The following is a 13,987-nucleotide window of genomic DNA, read 5'->3' as shown; positions in this document are numbered from 1 at the left end:
GAATTACTTTTATCATATGTGCATCTGTATTTCTGAAGACCACATACCTAGCGCTGTCTTAGAGACAATAGAAGCAGGGGAGTTTTTCAGGGTGTTTGCTTCATTTATATTTCTTTCACTTCCCATTCTCTTTTTTTCTCCAAAATGTTCATTTGCATTGCAGGGTAAATCTTTTTTAAGTGCCTCTTTCACTGTAGTAGCCATCATGCTGTCATCACCAGAACCAGAGCTAAGAAGTTACAGGTGGGAAAAGCTTGCAGGATCGTCTGTCTCTCTGAGGAAAAATTAGGCCAGATGGGCAACAACAAAAAAGAAAATAAATGACCTGAATTTGATAGGGCCCTTGGGAATGGGCTGTGCAGCCTGCCTGGTCAACAGTGCAGTAGGAAAGTTCATGCAAACATGTGCCAACCCTCCCACATCCCAAAGCTTCCATTTCTCCCGCTATATTTTTCCTCCCCCACAGTCCACTTGAGCTCAACACCCCCTGCACTGGTGCCTCCACTCTTTGCCAGGAAAAGTAGGATCCGGCTCTGGCATCTTGATGAAATCTCTGCCTCTAGAAAGCTTTTTCTTGCTCCTCAAATCAGGTTTGCAGACATTTTCCCTCATTGCTAAAATTCAATTTCCAATAATAATAATTTCCAATTAAAAAAAAATAAAATCATTAAAAGTCAGTACAGTTAGTAGAAGTATTTGATTTTTAGTTGGGATACTCTGAAGAGAAAATGCTGTAACTTTTTTTTTTTTTTAACTAGATCTAGTTTACAATGAATAGCCGCAACAAGCTAGTTCAAGAACAGTGTTAGCTGTCGCACTGAATTGGCTTGCCTTTTGTGAATTTACTGAATGATACTTGAATGTGCTGCTTGTCCCCTTTGATTTTTATTTTGATTAGCTTTTTCTTGGAGGAGCACAATAAACCTTTACAGTTATAAGCTAAAATACTGTGGCCTGCTCTGTATGTTATTCACAACTGGTTTTTTTGAACACATCAGCCTATAATGTTTTCAATAAAAGCCTATGTTGAAAATTCTCTGTGGTCTTTAATTGCATTCGTTAAGTAGAATACTTAGTAATGAAAGTACCACAGGGAAAAAGTGGTCCTTTCTGTAGAAGGTTCAGTTGGTGTACGTTTGCCAAGTGGAAAGCAAGTGAAGTATGAATTGGAGAGTCTGTGCTCATCTTCAAAACATTCAATGAATGAGGTTTTCATTGGCTTATGTAGATCAGAGTATATGTTGCTCTTGTAAGAGTATTCTTATAGCCCAAGTGACTATCAAATAGTTTTAACTAAAACTTAGATCACACAAATACAAGAGTGACCAAGTCATTTTATGAAGATTCATAAAACAGAAAGGTTGGGTTTTGGTTGGGTTTTTTTTTCCTCTGTTCAAAGCCAAAGTGGCTTTGGACCTGACCCTGCAAGGTGCAGAGCTAGTTATAATGCTATAGTATTACATTCATTCTCAGAGAATATGTGATTATTTTATATTGTCTAATGGTCACACTCTATTCTGCATCCTGTAAGATAATGAGGGTTTATGTCAGACCAGAAAGTTAGATGCTAGATCCACATGGAATGTGTTTACTGCAGTTTACTGCAGACTGCCTTTGGTTGTACTGAACTGCTCAGCGTCAGGGTGGGAGGGAACTGCCTATAAATATGCATCCACTTCCTTGCTGCCTTTTCCATACTCTAAAACAAACAAAGCTGTCACAGAAGACCGTGACCACACCCAAGATGACTTCCAAAATTAATTTGTGGCTACATACTCTGCATGTTTTACACAAGATTTTAAAAGGAGATTTGTTAAGCCAGTGCTGAGTAATTTAGAAAGCACCACCTTTATGTTTTCAGCCCATCTCAGTTTTTGCTCCAGCAGCCTGATGATCTCCTCTCTGTCCCTCTGAGGCAGAGACTGCTGTCCAAGCAATGACTACCATGGGAGCTTCAGAAGAGGCTGGCAGGGAAGAGAGGGAATATTCCCGGTTGGTTGGAGGTGTACTAACATATCCTGTCCCTTTGTTGCCTTTTCTTCCACTTTCTCTGCATAGCTTTTGGTATTTAAATATCTTTGATCTGTCCTTTATTCCATTCTCTTTGTCTCCTGGAGTCTCGTCCTTCCCATGCCTTTCTGTGAGACTGTCTTTCCTGTTCCCACCTCAGATGCCTTTCAGTGCTGCTGCTTCTTTCTCTACTGTAGATCTCCACCATTTTCCTTCCTGACATGCCTCCTTTTCCCTATTGTCTTGGGCAGCAGCTTCTACTCTTAGGTTTTAGGCTTGATCCCACTCTTTCTTCCTGTCCAACTTGCATGGGCTGGTGCAAATGTTCAGGTGGAGTGTGGAAAGAAAATAATACAGTACAGGGTAAATTCTTCAGCATGCTGTACAAGTATTAGTTTGCATTTGTAGCAAGAATCACTGGAAATTCTGACATTGTGTCATTTTTCTTGTTGTAGATGTATACTTTATCGATAACTGTACATATTTCATGCATTTTGTTGCCTTTAAAATCTCATGTTATGTTTAATTGCATTGATAACAGTTCTGTGTTGAGTAAATTGCACAGTTATTCTGGTCTATTTGACAGCATTACAAAGCCCTTCAGTATAGTCTTTGTTCAGGTCTGGTTCCCTTATTTAAGGGAGATGGATATTTTAAGAACAATTTCAAAAGATGAACACAAAACCAGCAAGAAGTTTTTCAGAAAATAAAAACTACAAGGAGATGATGAGATGACTGAGCAAATTCAGTGCAGAAGGGAAAATGAGGCTTTGGTGAGAAATGATAGTCCTATTGATATATTCCTGAATGTTGTTAAGAGGTTAAAGATCAATCTTTAAGGGCAGAACAAGAAGTGGAGGGCTTGTGCTGCAACAAGGGTGAATAAAAGGAGTAGGGCCAATGTATTTACAGTGGAAGTCTTAGGTAATGAAACAGGATGCAAAAAAAAAAAAAGTATAATTAATGTCCATGGAGAAAGTCAGGCCTAAACTAGGTAGTGTCTTTTGAGGCAGTAGCGATATAATTTAACCATGCTTCCTACAGAGTAGGTGAGAATCAGTAAAGCATGATAAATTGCCGTCAGCCCCCTTCTCCATCTTGTATGATTCAGTGCATTTGATTTAAAAGGGAAATTGTGCATCAAAATGTGGAAACATATGACTGACTTTCCTTTAAAAACTGCGCACCCAGCTATAAAAGAGAAGAATATGTTCTCTAGCACAAAGGACTCCCTCAGATCGATCTTAGTTCTCCAGCCTTCTTGAGTCTAAATAGTTGTAGTAATTCTATTGTTGTTCTTTGTGTTTTTCTCTTTAGGCTTGTAAATACTACAGTTCCCAGTGGCACGTTGTGAACTACAAATATGAACAGTATTCAGAAGACTTTCGACACTTACCACAGTAAGATCTAGCTTAAGTTCTTTTTTTATTCTTTCCTATAAGGTTTGTGTCATTTTGCTGAGCTTTGTCCATATTTGCACTTTCCTTTGTCTTATGTGCTCTGCTTGTTTTACCGTATTTATAGTGCCTTGTATTTTTAAAAAGGGGAAGAAAAGGTCCTTTAGGAAAAGTTCAAGACTCTGCAGAATTCACTAGTATCAACAAACTCTATTAGTGCTGATTCAAATCCTTAGAAGCATATTTGCGTATTCAAAGCACAGTTGATACAGGAAAGCTGGCTTTCTGTTTTCCTTAATAATGCATAAATGTCACTCAACTTTAACTGGGATTAATTCTCCTTTTAGTTACCCTGTGTAACAGAGGAGTAGGATTTCACTTAGTGCTTTATAGCTGCACCGAACAGAAGAACTGGGTGCAATGTGTACAGCACGCATTGGTGATACAAGGCTGCAGAAATGTGCAGGTGTCTGGGTAAGTGGGCATCCCTTTTGTGCTTGGAGGCAGTACATTAAAATCAGTGTAAAGATGCTGGGAGGAGAAGGAAAAAGTTCCTTGACTTGAGTGGAAAGAAATTAAGAATTTGGCGCTCATTCTTTCATGCGTGAGTTTCTACCCATACTCCTGTTTCTGGCAGGTTTGTGTCTGTGCCCTGAGGATTGTTTTGGGGAGTAGTTAATGAAATCACTGAATGCCCAAATAAGCTGTGTTTACTGCCTCCTTTCCTGGAATTTGAGGCATTAAAATCATGATACTGGATGAAAAAGCTTGTTACGTGCACATAAACACAGGAATGGGTGCTCCAGGCTTGGGTTGGATGGAAACTAGTACTACCTAAACATACTGCTGTAGGAATTTGTTGTGGCTTAACCCCAGCTGGCAACTAAGCACCATGCAGCTGCTCACTCGCCTCCCTCACAGTGGGATGGGGGAGAGAATAAGGGTAGAAGTGAGAAAACTCATGGGTTGAGATAAAGATAGTTTAATAGGTAAAGCAAAAGCTGCATGCGCAAGCAACACAAACCAAGGAATTCATTCACCACTTCCCATCAGCAGGCAGGTGTTCAGCCATCTCCAGGAAAGCAGGGCTCCATCACACGTAATGGTTACTTGGGAAGACAAATGCCATAACTCCAAACGTCCCTCCCTCCCTTCTTCTTCCCCCAGCTTTATATGCTGAGCATGGCGTCATACGGTCTGGAATATTCCTTTGGTCAGTTGGGGTCAGCTGTCCCAGCTGTGTCCCCTCCCGACTTCTTTTGCACCCCCAGCCTACTTGCTGGTGGGGTGGGCTGAGAAGCAGAAAAGGCCTTGGCTCTGTGTGAGCACTGCTTAGCAGTAACGAAAACACCCCTGTGTTATCAACACTGTTTTCAGCACAAATCCAAAGCATAGCCCAGTACTAGCTACTATGAAGAAAATTCACTCTATCCCAGCCAAAACAAGCACTGAATTGATAAACTGATACTTATGGTCCCTCTAGATGCTGTGTTCAGAGGGGTTTGTGCTGCAAACCTTCCCTTATATATGCATTCTCTCTTGTATGTTGGTATTTTTATGAACAGTGAATATGGTAGTACAAAAAGCTATTAAGAGAAGTTTTGTTAATCAGAGATTATAAACATAGCTTTTCTTAAGTACCCAGTGTACTGATTGGTTTAGAAAATAAATGTATTTAGTGCTCAAGAAGAATGTTTGCAGCACAGCAGTTTTCAATTTAACCTTAAGCATCTTCACTCTTATGAAATATGCATTTGACAGACGTGGTTGCATTACTCTGCACAAAAGTACATTTTGGCTGATTACATACATCCTTTTCTGTGAAGGTTATTTTAATATGGTGCTTAATATGATTTGCTTTCATGAGTTCATGCTCCAGGGATGTTATGGTGTCTCACATCTTACTTTTTCCCCCCTTGCACAGAGGATTATAACAAAACAAGAGATCTTGTTTTGTCTTGTATCAGAACATAGCACTCGGGAATGGTTTGGATGCAGTGCTGGTTGATGTTTCAGAAGCAGAGTTATAGTAGGAGTGTCTGTATTTTGTTTGCTGAAAGTTGCCATGGCTTTTGAGCTTAACATACCTTAAACAGAGCTAGTTTGGAGTCCACCTCATTTCATACCATTTCCAGCCTCTTCAACATCAATGGACCTTGATTTGCACATGCATGTTACAAAGTTCAGTGGTTTAGACTAAATCTCCTCATTATAAAATAAAGTGGCTTGATACGTCCTTGTCGTGGTATTGTATCTCACTGTTGATAGCTCTGGATGCCAAGTTTCCACAGTTTTTTGTTTCATTTGTGCAAAACTGCTGTCGCACTATCAGAAATCTGAACATACTGTTGTATCAATTCCTTTATAGGAAAACATTCTATCAGGGAAGATTGGATGAGTGTTAAGTGTTTAGCTTTGCATCATGAGAAAGGAACATCATTTACAATACCAGATCTAACTGTGGCTAAAGTACTTCATTCACTGGGAGTGTGCTGAACCTTCCTGTGGGCTTTGCCATTTAGAAACACACAAATTTGGACTCAGCAGCCTTCAGCAATGCTGAAGGACTTCATACTTGTTTCTACATGAGGCCATGCTGTGCTGTTTCACAGAGTCATGCAACATGTCAAGTAATGGCTGCATGGTGTTGCAGATTTTTATCAGCTATCGAAGTTATTCTTTCTGAATACTGACCCCTTCTGATTGGGAAGCAGCTGCAATGTGATGCTGACCACCTGGGGCAGGCAGTGAGGACTCGACGTACTCAGCGTGTCCATGGTGCAATTCCACTGAAGTAGTGCTGTGGCACTGAGGAAGAGCTCAACAACGTGTGCATATGACCAAAATGTTTAGCAATTGCTTTAGTTTTTCTGTGAGTGTGTTCCTCCTTTGAGGATTTTCTCAGGTCTTTCTGCCCCTTAAATTCCTCTCTGTGAGCTCTCACTACCTCTTTTTATGCCATTTTTTATGCTTTGTACTGGTGTGTTCTTGCTTCTTGAGCGAGTCAAAGGGTGGAGGAAGAACAGTGGTTGCTTAGTGTGTGCTGTGGTGACAGTGTGTCTGGGAACAGAAATAGTCATTAGCGAAGTTTTTGCTGCCATTTGGAGAAAACCTGGAACATCTGGTAGATATTTCAGGTCTGGTCCCTTGGAATTGGGCATCTTCATATGGGTCTGAAGAGGCAGTAGGCAGAGAAAAAGAGGGTATACCAAACAGGATCATGTCCTTACCATGCTTTATCTGCCTGCCTTAGAATGATGAGGAGCATGCCCAAAAGGATTCCCATCCAAGGAAGGGAAAAACTTCTTCTATGGAGAATGACACAGAGGTCCAAGTGGATGGGTGTTTCATGGGTGGTCAGTGAGATCTGACACATGAAGCAGTAGTGGTCTGTCCTTTCCTCTCTCTTTTATAGCTCTGCTGAGAGGACAGAAGGATTTCCTTCTTTCTAAGAAACTTACCATGTACCCAGGCTTGTGGAAGGGCTGTGGTTTAATGGGACAGGCTCACTCTGAGCGTGGAGCGGCAGAGCAGGGCAGAGTTGCTGTATCGTATGGTGAGGGGTCAGCACCCTGTTAATCCAGCAGATTTCTGACTCCTCCTTCCCCTCCCCAGTAGCATCAAGGGCATTAGGATTCGGGTTTTGTTTTGAGGTTTGGTTTTTTTCAGTAGCTGACTAACTTGTCCTGTTACTGGTACAGATCCTCAAGCAAATGTGTGCAGTGGTGTCAGCTGTCCATGTGTGACCAGAAAGCATTGGTCAGTCTGCCTGCACATCACCCCAACAGAACTGTGGTACACTTTTAGCTCTGAATAATGAATAACCCAATAGGGTTTTTTCCAAAAATGTGAAGGCTTGAATGATGTTTTTAGTAAAAGGTGGGATTTGATTTGAGATTTTTGGGTTTGGGTTCTTTTGAGTGGGAGGGAGTGCTTGTGTAAGAATTTTTAACAGCTGCCCTTGGTTGCATTAGATGTCAGTGGATTGCAAATATTCCTTTTATTCAAAATATTGATCAGTTGTTTACATTAAATGAACACCAAAACCGTAACAAACTAAAACAGCGTAAAACACTCCTGTGTTCTGTGTGCACTTGGTTCTCCTGGCTCTGCTGAAATGCTGACTTCAGTTGCAGTGGGGTAGTCGCGTCACGAGAACACTGACTTTGAAAGGGGGAAGGTGAAGAGGAGATGGTATTGCTCATTAATCTTCCTAATCTGTAACTTGTGTATGAATGAATAGAAAATGAAATGAGTCATAGTTACCACTTTTTTTTTTTTATTAGCGACCTTTAACATTATTTACTAGTGTGGGCTAAAGTTTGCTAAATTGAGAGGAAACTAGCTTAGGAGTGTGCGGTTTCTCAACTTCTGTTTGGATTTGCTTCCTTGCACAGTAGGGAGTAGTGTTGCTCTGTTCCCATTCTCTGGCTGGGTAGATGTAAGTTCTGGAAAAGTCGGTCTTCCTGATAAATGATGGCTTTTAGCATGACAACTTTTGTAGGTTTTCGTATGATAACTGAAAGACATCTGCATATTTTTAAAAATTACTTTAAGGCTGTGCTCATCATATTGAATAGTAAATAAAAATCTTGAAATATTGAAGAAATGTAGAAGCTTTAAGCTGAATGTTCTAAAGTTCTGGGTTAGAAAAAGCTATTAAAGAGTTAATTCTCATTCGACAGGCTTAAATGGGATCTCTCTTTGGAAATTGTTTGGGGTTTGTTGCCTGTCGTGGAGGAAGAGCAGTGAAGAGAACAAGAAGTGGTATTTCATCGTTTGTATAGAACTGTTGCAACTTCATAGTGTTGGAAAAAAAGTATATATGGGACTTAAGAAAAAAGCTATATTTTGAAACTAGTGATTTTTTTTAAAGGAGGTAACAGGATCACAGCAATAGTTGTACTGAAGATGCCATGGGGGCTTGAGATGGTTGCCTCCTTAAAATAGCAGATACATGATTATTTAAAAAAAAAAAATAAATAAAAGACATTTTTCCTCCCCTCCCAGAAATGAATGTAGACCAGAGAAACTGCCATCACATTCCTTTGAAATCGATCATGAAGATGTGGATAAGGATGAAGTATGTATTCTGGTTTTCGGTGGGTTTTTTTTCCCCTGGGGAAGAGTTATTTATTGCTTTAATATCAAATAAAGAATGGTAATGGAGGCTCATTATCTCCTATAAAATATTTCATATCTTAAATAACTCTGAAGTTAGTGGAACTTCTTTGTCTCTTATGTCATCATGTGCACAGCAGGCATATTAATAACATCTTATTTTAAAAGGAATGAAAGGATGATTATTTGTTGTCAAGCAGATATTCATACATTACAGTTTTCTTTTGTATCAGAATTCAAAAAGCAAGTCCATGCAGTATTAATCATGTCTTTCATACAGGATACAACATCCCACTCATCTTCAAAAGGTGGTGGTGGTGGAGGAGGAGGATTAGCAGCAGGAGTTTACAAGTCTGGATGGCTTTATAAAGGGAATTTCAACAGCACTGTAAACAATAGCATTACTGTTCGGGTAAGGGGACAGCATTATTCTTTATTCCATTTGGATTTATATCCCCCACAGAGGCACACTTGTTTGCCATTGTCATTTAGCTGTTTATCTCTCAGGTTTGATTACATTGCTTTAAATGATAGTAAAGTAATATTGCAGTTGTCCGCAAAATAGTGCGATTGAAGTGCAGTTAGGAGTTGCCTATTATTTTAAACCCTGTGAATAATGTATCAGTGAAAATAATTTGCAGTGTAACAATTGTCATCCTTATTTTTTTTTTTTTCCCCACTTCAGTCATTCAAAAAGCGCTACTTCCAGCTGACGCAGTTGTCGGATAACTCATATATTATGAATTTTTATAAAGATGAAAAAATATCAAAGGAGCCAAAGGGATGTATTTTCTTGGATTCTTGTACAGGAGTCATACAGGTAAGTTTCAGTTTATTTCATTGTATTGTTTGGGTATCAGATAAATTTAAAAAGGCAAGTAGAAGAACACATACGTTAATGGAATAGTGGTCTCATTAGCAGTTTCATGAAATGAAAACACTGTTAGTTTTGCTTTTTAAATTGGTGCAAGTGCTCAGACTGACAAGTTACAAAAACCATAGTTGAATTATGCAGATCATGCATATGCTCTTTGCCCATGGCACACAAGAGAAAAAATATCGTAAAACGTTTCTTTTCTCTGAAATTATTTTCTTAGCTGCCAGATTTTACCTCATGCTTACTAAGAGCATGCTTGCTTGTTGTGGGTTAAAGAGACTTAGGTTACAAAGCATCGTCTATTGGGCAAGTGGTAAATTAATCCTGTATCCCGAGCCTTCTTGAAGATCATCACTTTTAGAGGTGATAGAGAGCCTTAATGGCAGCAGGTGGGACAGACCCTTATTGTTTATTGTGGCTTGGAAAAATAAATAGCCAGAAATGTCTGACATCACCTTTTATTTTTTGTTCCCCCTAAGATTGAGTTCTTAGCTTTTTCTCCCTCTTGCTCTGCCTTTCCTCTAATTCTAATAATGTATTTCTCTTTTTTCTTTTTTTCTCTTTTTTTCATTCTAAACAAGATGTTATCTTGAATAATATATTACTATGGTTGATCTAGCCCCATGTATCACTAAATAAGGAAATTCCTTTTTATTTTTTTCAGCTATGTGTCGAGGTTTAACCCCACCTAGCAACTAAGCACCACACAGCCGTTCACTCACTCCCCCCGCCACCCAGTGGATTTGGGGGAGAGAATCGGGGGGGGGGGGGGGGGGGGAAGTAAAACTTGTGGTTGAGATAAGAACAGTTTAATAGAACAGAAAGGAAGAAGCTAATAATGATAATAATAACTATAATAAAATGACAATAATAATAAAAGAATTGGAATATACAAAACAAGTGATACACAATGCAATTGCTCACCACCTGCCAACTGATGCCCAGTTAGTCCCTGAGCAGCAATCTGCCCCCCCAGGCCAACTCCCCCCAGTTTATATACTGGGCATGATGTCACATGGTATGGAATAGCCCTTTGGCCAGTTTGGGTCAGCTGCCCTGGCTGTGTCCCCTCCCAACTTCTTGTGCCCCTCCAGCCTTCTCGCGCCCCTCCAGCCTTCTCGCTGGCTGGGCATGAGAAGCTGAAAAACCCTTGACTTAGTCTAAACATTAAAACATTACTTAGCAACAACCAAAAACATCAGTGTGTTATCAACATTCTTCTCATACTGAATCCAAAACGTAGCACTATACGAGCTACTAGGAAGACAATTAACTCTGTCCCAGCCACAACCAGGACACTATAGTTTATTTCTTACTACTTAACTAGTAAAGATTGGTAACAGTGCTAGTGCAGACTGATTTGAGGGTTGCTTGGAAAGAAACCTTTCAAGTAATGCAAGGGAAGACCCCTGATAATCACAAGCTTTTGTTGGTTGGGAAGTCTTCCCTTCACCCCTGAAGAGGCATTTTGGAGCAAGAAAAATAATACGTGAGTAATTTGCTCTGGGAACAAATATTTCTGACAGCCCCCTGCAAAACCTCATTCCTGCACCCAGGAAAGTACCCAGCTCTGTAGGGAATGACTGTTTCCCCTGTGTAGTTCAAAAGGGTGTTTCTTTTTTCAAACAGGTATAGGACAGGATGGAGATATATATGTAGAAGGACAATGATATTTGCCTGTGTCAGTCCCTTGGCTTGAAAGACCCTAACAGATAGCTTGGAAGCGTGGCAGAAGCCATAGAGGAGATTCTTCTACAGAAATCCTGTTTAGAAATTACTGCTTGTTCCTGCTTGCTGGCAGTGTGTGCTTTCTTTTAAGATGGGTCTCAGCCAGAGCTCTAGTTAACCCCTGAACATCCCTGTAGTGTGGTTTTAGGTACAGATTTAATGCTGTCCCAGAGGGTGCCTGTTCTGCTGTGTTGTTTCTGATGATACTCCATGATAGCAGAATGTCTTGACTGCAAGATTTCTGGCCTTTTTGACTAACCTCTGACAAAAAAGCTCAAGAAACCTTTGAAATCCTCCTCCTGAACTTTGACAGCTGCCTTCTAAATCTGCAGCGTTCCTGCAAATTGTCCCAAACTGTTTGAACTGTGTGTTCGCCTCTCGCCTACCCCCAGACACTAGTTTTCATGATTGTTCTTCGATTGACATTTAGAATAGGATGCACAAATTTATGAGCTGTCTTCACTAGCAAGAAGTGAGAGTCTTACCCAAGGGGGTAATAGGGCAAGTATCATCAGCTATCAAAGTCTGTGACGAACTTAGAATCATAAGGCTGAAAAACAAAACCTAGCTTAGAGTTGCCATAAGGAAGGAGACCATAGAATGTGGAGAAAGAGTTGGGTAAAACTGAAGATTTAGAGGAAAACTGGGATGTGAAAGTTCTGATTTAATGAGTTTTAATACCACTATAAATCATTTAACTCTCTGTGAATGACTTTGAGCTCCTGTTTGATAAAGGTTGAATATCTAAATTGTAGTAAACATCCTGGAGAAATTGTCTCCAGATAAAATACAAAATGCTTCCAAAACAATACTGTTATTTTAGAAGAATGACCCTGCAGGTGTTAGACTTAGCCTGATGTTTCATTTATAGCTCATCCATAGTTTCTTTTTGAATCTTGTATTATTTCCTTCTGGAAGAAATTTTAAACTTGAAATTAAGTGTTGAAGATTACAAGTCAGCCTCAGGGTTCACACACCATATGGAAGGACTTAGAGAGAAGCAAACTGAGAAATGGTACCTTTTTTTTTTTTTCTTTCCTCTTAACTGATCAGGATGAAAGTAGTTGGCTTTAGATTTGAAACAAAGACTTTGCTGTAGATCTCATCTGCTTGCCAGAAGTCTGAAGTGCAGATGGAAAAGTGGATATGGAAGTTTTCCTGCCCTAATGTTCTTAAGATTCAGCACACGAGATGTATTGCTTTATTAGATAACGTCTAATAGTGTTACAGTACCTGATTTAAAGATCTTGGCCATGTCTGTAAGGGGAAGTACATAATATAGGCAAGAAATGCATTCATTTTAATACTCTCTGTACTTTCTGAAGATAAATTGAAACGTAGCGTTTTTCTTTATAGATTGTGCATAAATTGGTATACATAATCCACTTATACAAATAATCTATCTTTAAAAGTTTTGAATGTTCCCTACCTAAGATTCTTGGCATAGTTTTGTTCAACTTCTCGCTCTTGGTCAAGCCCTCATGTTATATCAGTAAAAACAGGTTTCAGTGAAATTTTAGGCCTTGTTTTACATTAATTTGAATGTATGCAGTGATTGGAGGATTAGAGTGATTTCACGATCAAGAAAAATATTGGACATCTGAGAACCAATTGCTGCAAAACCCAACCCTATTCTTACCCTGTGTTGGGTGAACTAAAATTTATAGCCCTGAAAGAATATTCACCTCAGTAAAGTACTTGAGAGGAAAACTATTTCCTACCAAGAGAATTTCCAGTAGCAGAACTAAAAAATAACACACACACATGCACATACACACACACACACAATCCCAAGTCAGTTTGAAAAGCCAAGATTTGACTGACTCTGTTGACCCGAGTAGCTCTAGAAGAAGTTGTTCAGTCTTAACTGATTAATGAGCTGGGTCATCACATGTAATATAAGGACTGGAGCAAGTGATTAACAACAGATTGGGTAGGAATCTTCTAAATCATCTCTGCTGCTGGAATAAAAAAAAAAGTTCATGGAACTTTATTCTCAGTGTCTTGGGTTCTCGGTCTCCTCCTCTGCTAATCAGTATCAGATTTTGTCTCTGTTCTTCTTAAAAATATCACTATCATCTCACCATCTGGCTTAGAAGCTATTCTTAGTAACTTGTTGGTACAGGACTGTACTGAGAAATAGTTATAGTTTGTAGAACTACAGGATACCATTGTCATGTTATTTGAGACTGTTAATGAAGAAAAATAAAATTGAGTGAAATGACTACTTATGGGGTGGATTAATTGATTTTCATTTGTCAGCATCAGTCCAAGGTTAGATGTGTCAACAAGTGATGGCCATTTTCTGGAATATTGAAAACAAACCGGTGGCACTGATGTCCGTAGTCAGTGGTTGTAAAAGTTGGATGAAGTAATAGGGGGTAGGACACGTCAGTGTTGTTTCAGATTTAAGGAAGGAGGAGAGACAATTGACGCAACTGCTTCCATAATACTAAGAGATAAAAGCCTCACTAATTTGATAAATTTGAGGAATGAAGCACCTTATATTAGATCACATCACTTTGTTTAATTTTATTGAGCTATTTCTGTAACTAAGCACCTGTTAATTCTTATGACAAAAATTGATGGATTAACCATCTACTGAAGGTAAAATCGGTGATACAGAACAGATCTTAGAACTCAAGCTGTTGCCAGTATACTGGGCATTGGCTCTTATTCTGTACTTGAAAAGGATAGCATTGCAATGACTGAACAGCACTATACCTCACCTTTCGCCTTCTGCAAAGAATTGTTGTAATCGCCTTAGTCACTTTTAAAATCCTTCTAATACAAAGGTGGCGGTAGGAAGTACCCATTGTAATCTTTTCACATGGAGGAATTTGTCCTATTGTAA

At 39.4% G+C, this 13,987-nt stretch overlaps 1 protein-coding gene across 12 annotated transcripts in view; it reads left to right on the top strand.

Annotated features, from left to right (window-relative positions):
• The window catches only part of DOCK10 (dedicator of cytokinesis 10), a 162,749-nt gene that overhangs the window by 69,829 nt on the left and 78,933 nt on the right, over nt 1-13,987 (top strand). For all 12 annotated transcript variants that reach the window (XM_052803633.1, XM_052803629.1, XM_052803627.1 and 9 more), the window contains exons 4-7: nt 3,328-3,410; nt 8,418-8,490; nt 8,809-8,940; nt 9,214-9,348. In XM_052803633.1, the coding sequence (XP_052659593.1) occupies nt 3,328-3,410; nt 8,418-8,490; nt 8,809-8,940; nt 9,214-9,348 (423 nt within the window). The remainder of the gene's footprint in view (nt 1-3,327; nt 3,411-8,417; nt 8,491-8,808; nt 8,941-9,213; nt 9,349-13,987) is intronic.

Source organism: Harpia harpyja, chromosome 12, assembly GCF_026419915.1.
Source record: "Harpia harpyja isolate bHarHar1 chromosome 12, bHarHar1 primary haplotype, whole genome shotgun sequence".
NCBI lineage: Eukaryota > Metazoa > Chordata > Aves > Accipitriformes > Accipitridae > Harpia > Harpia harpyja.
This window is presented reverse-complemented; position numbering and strand designations above follow the sequence as displayed.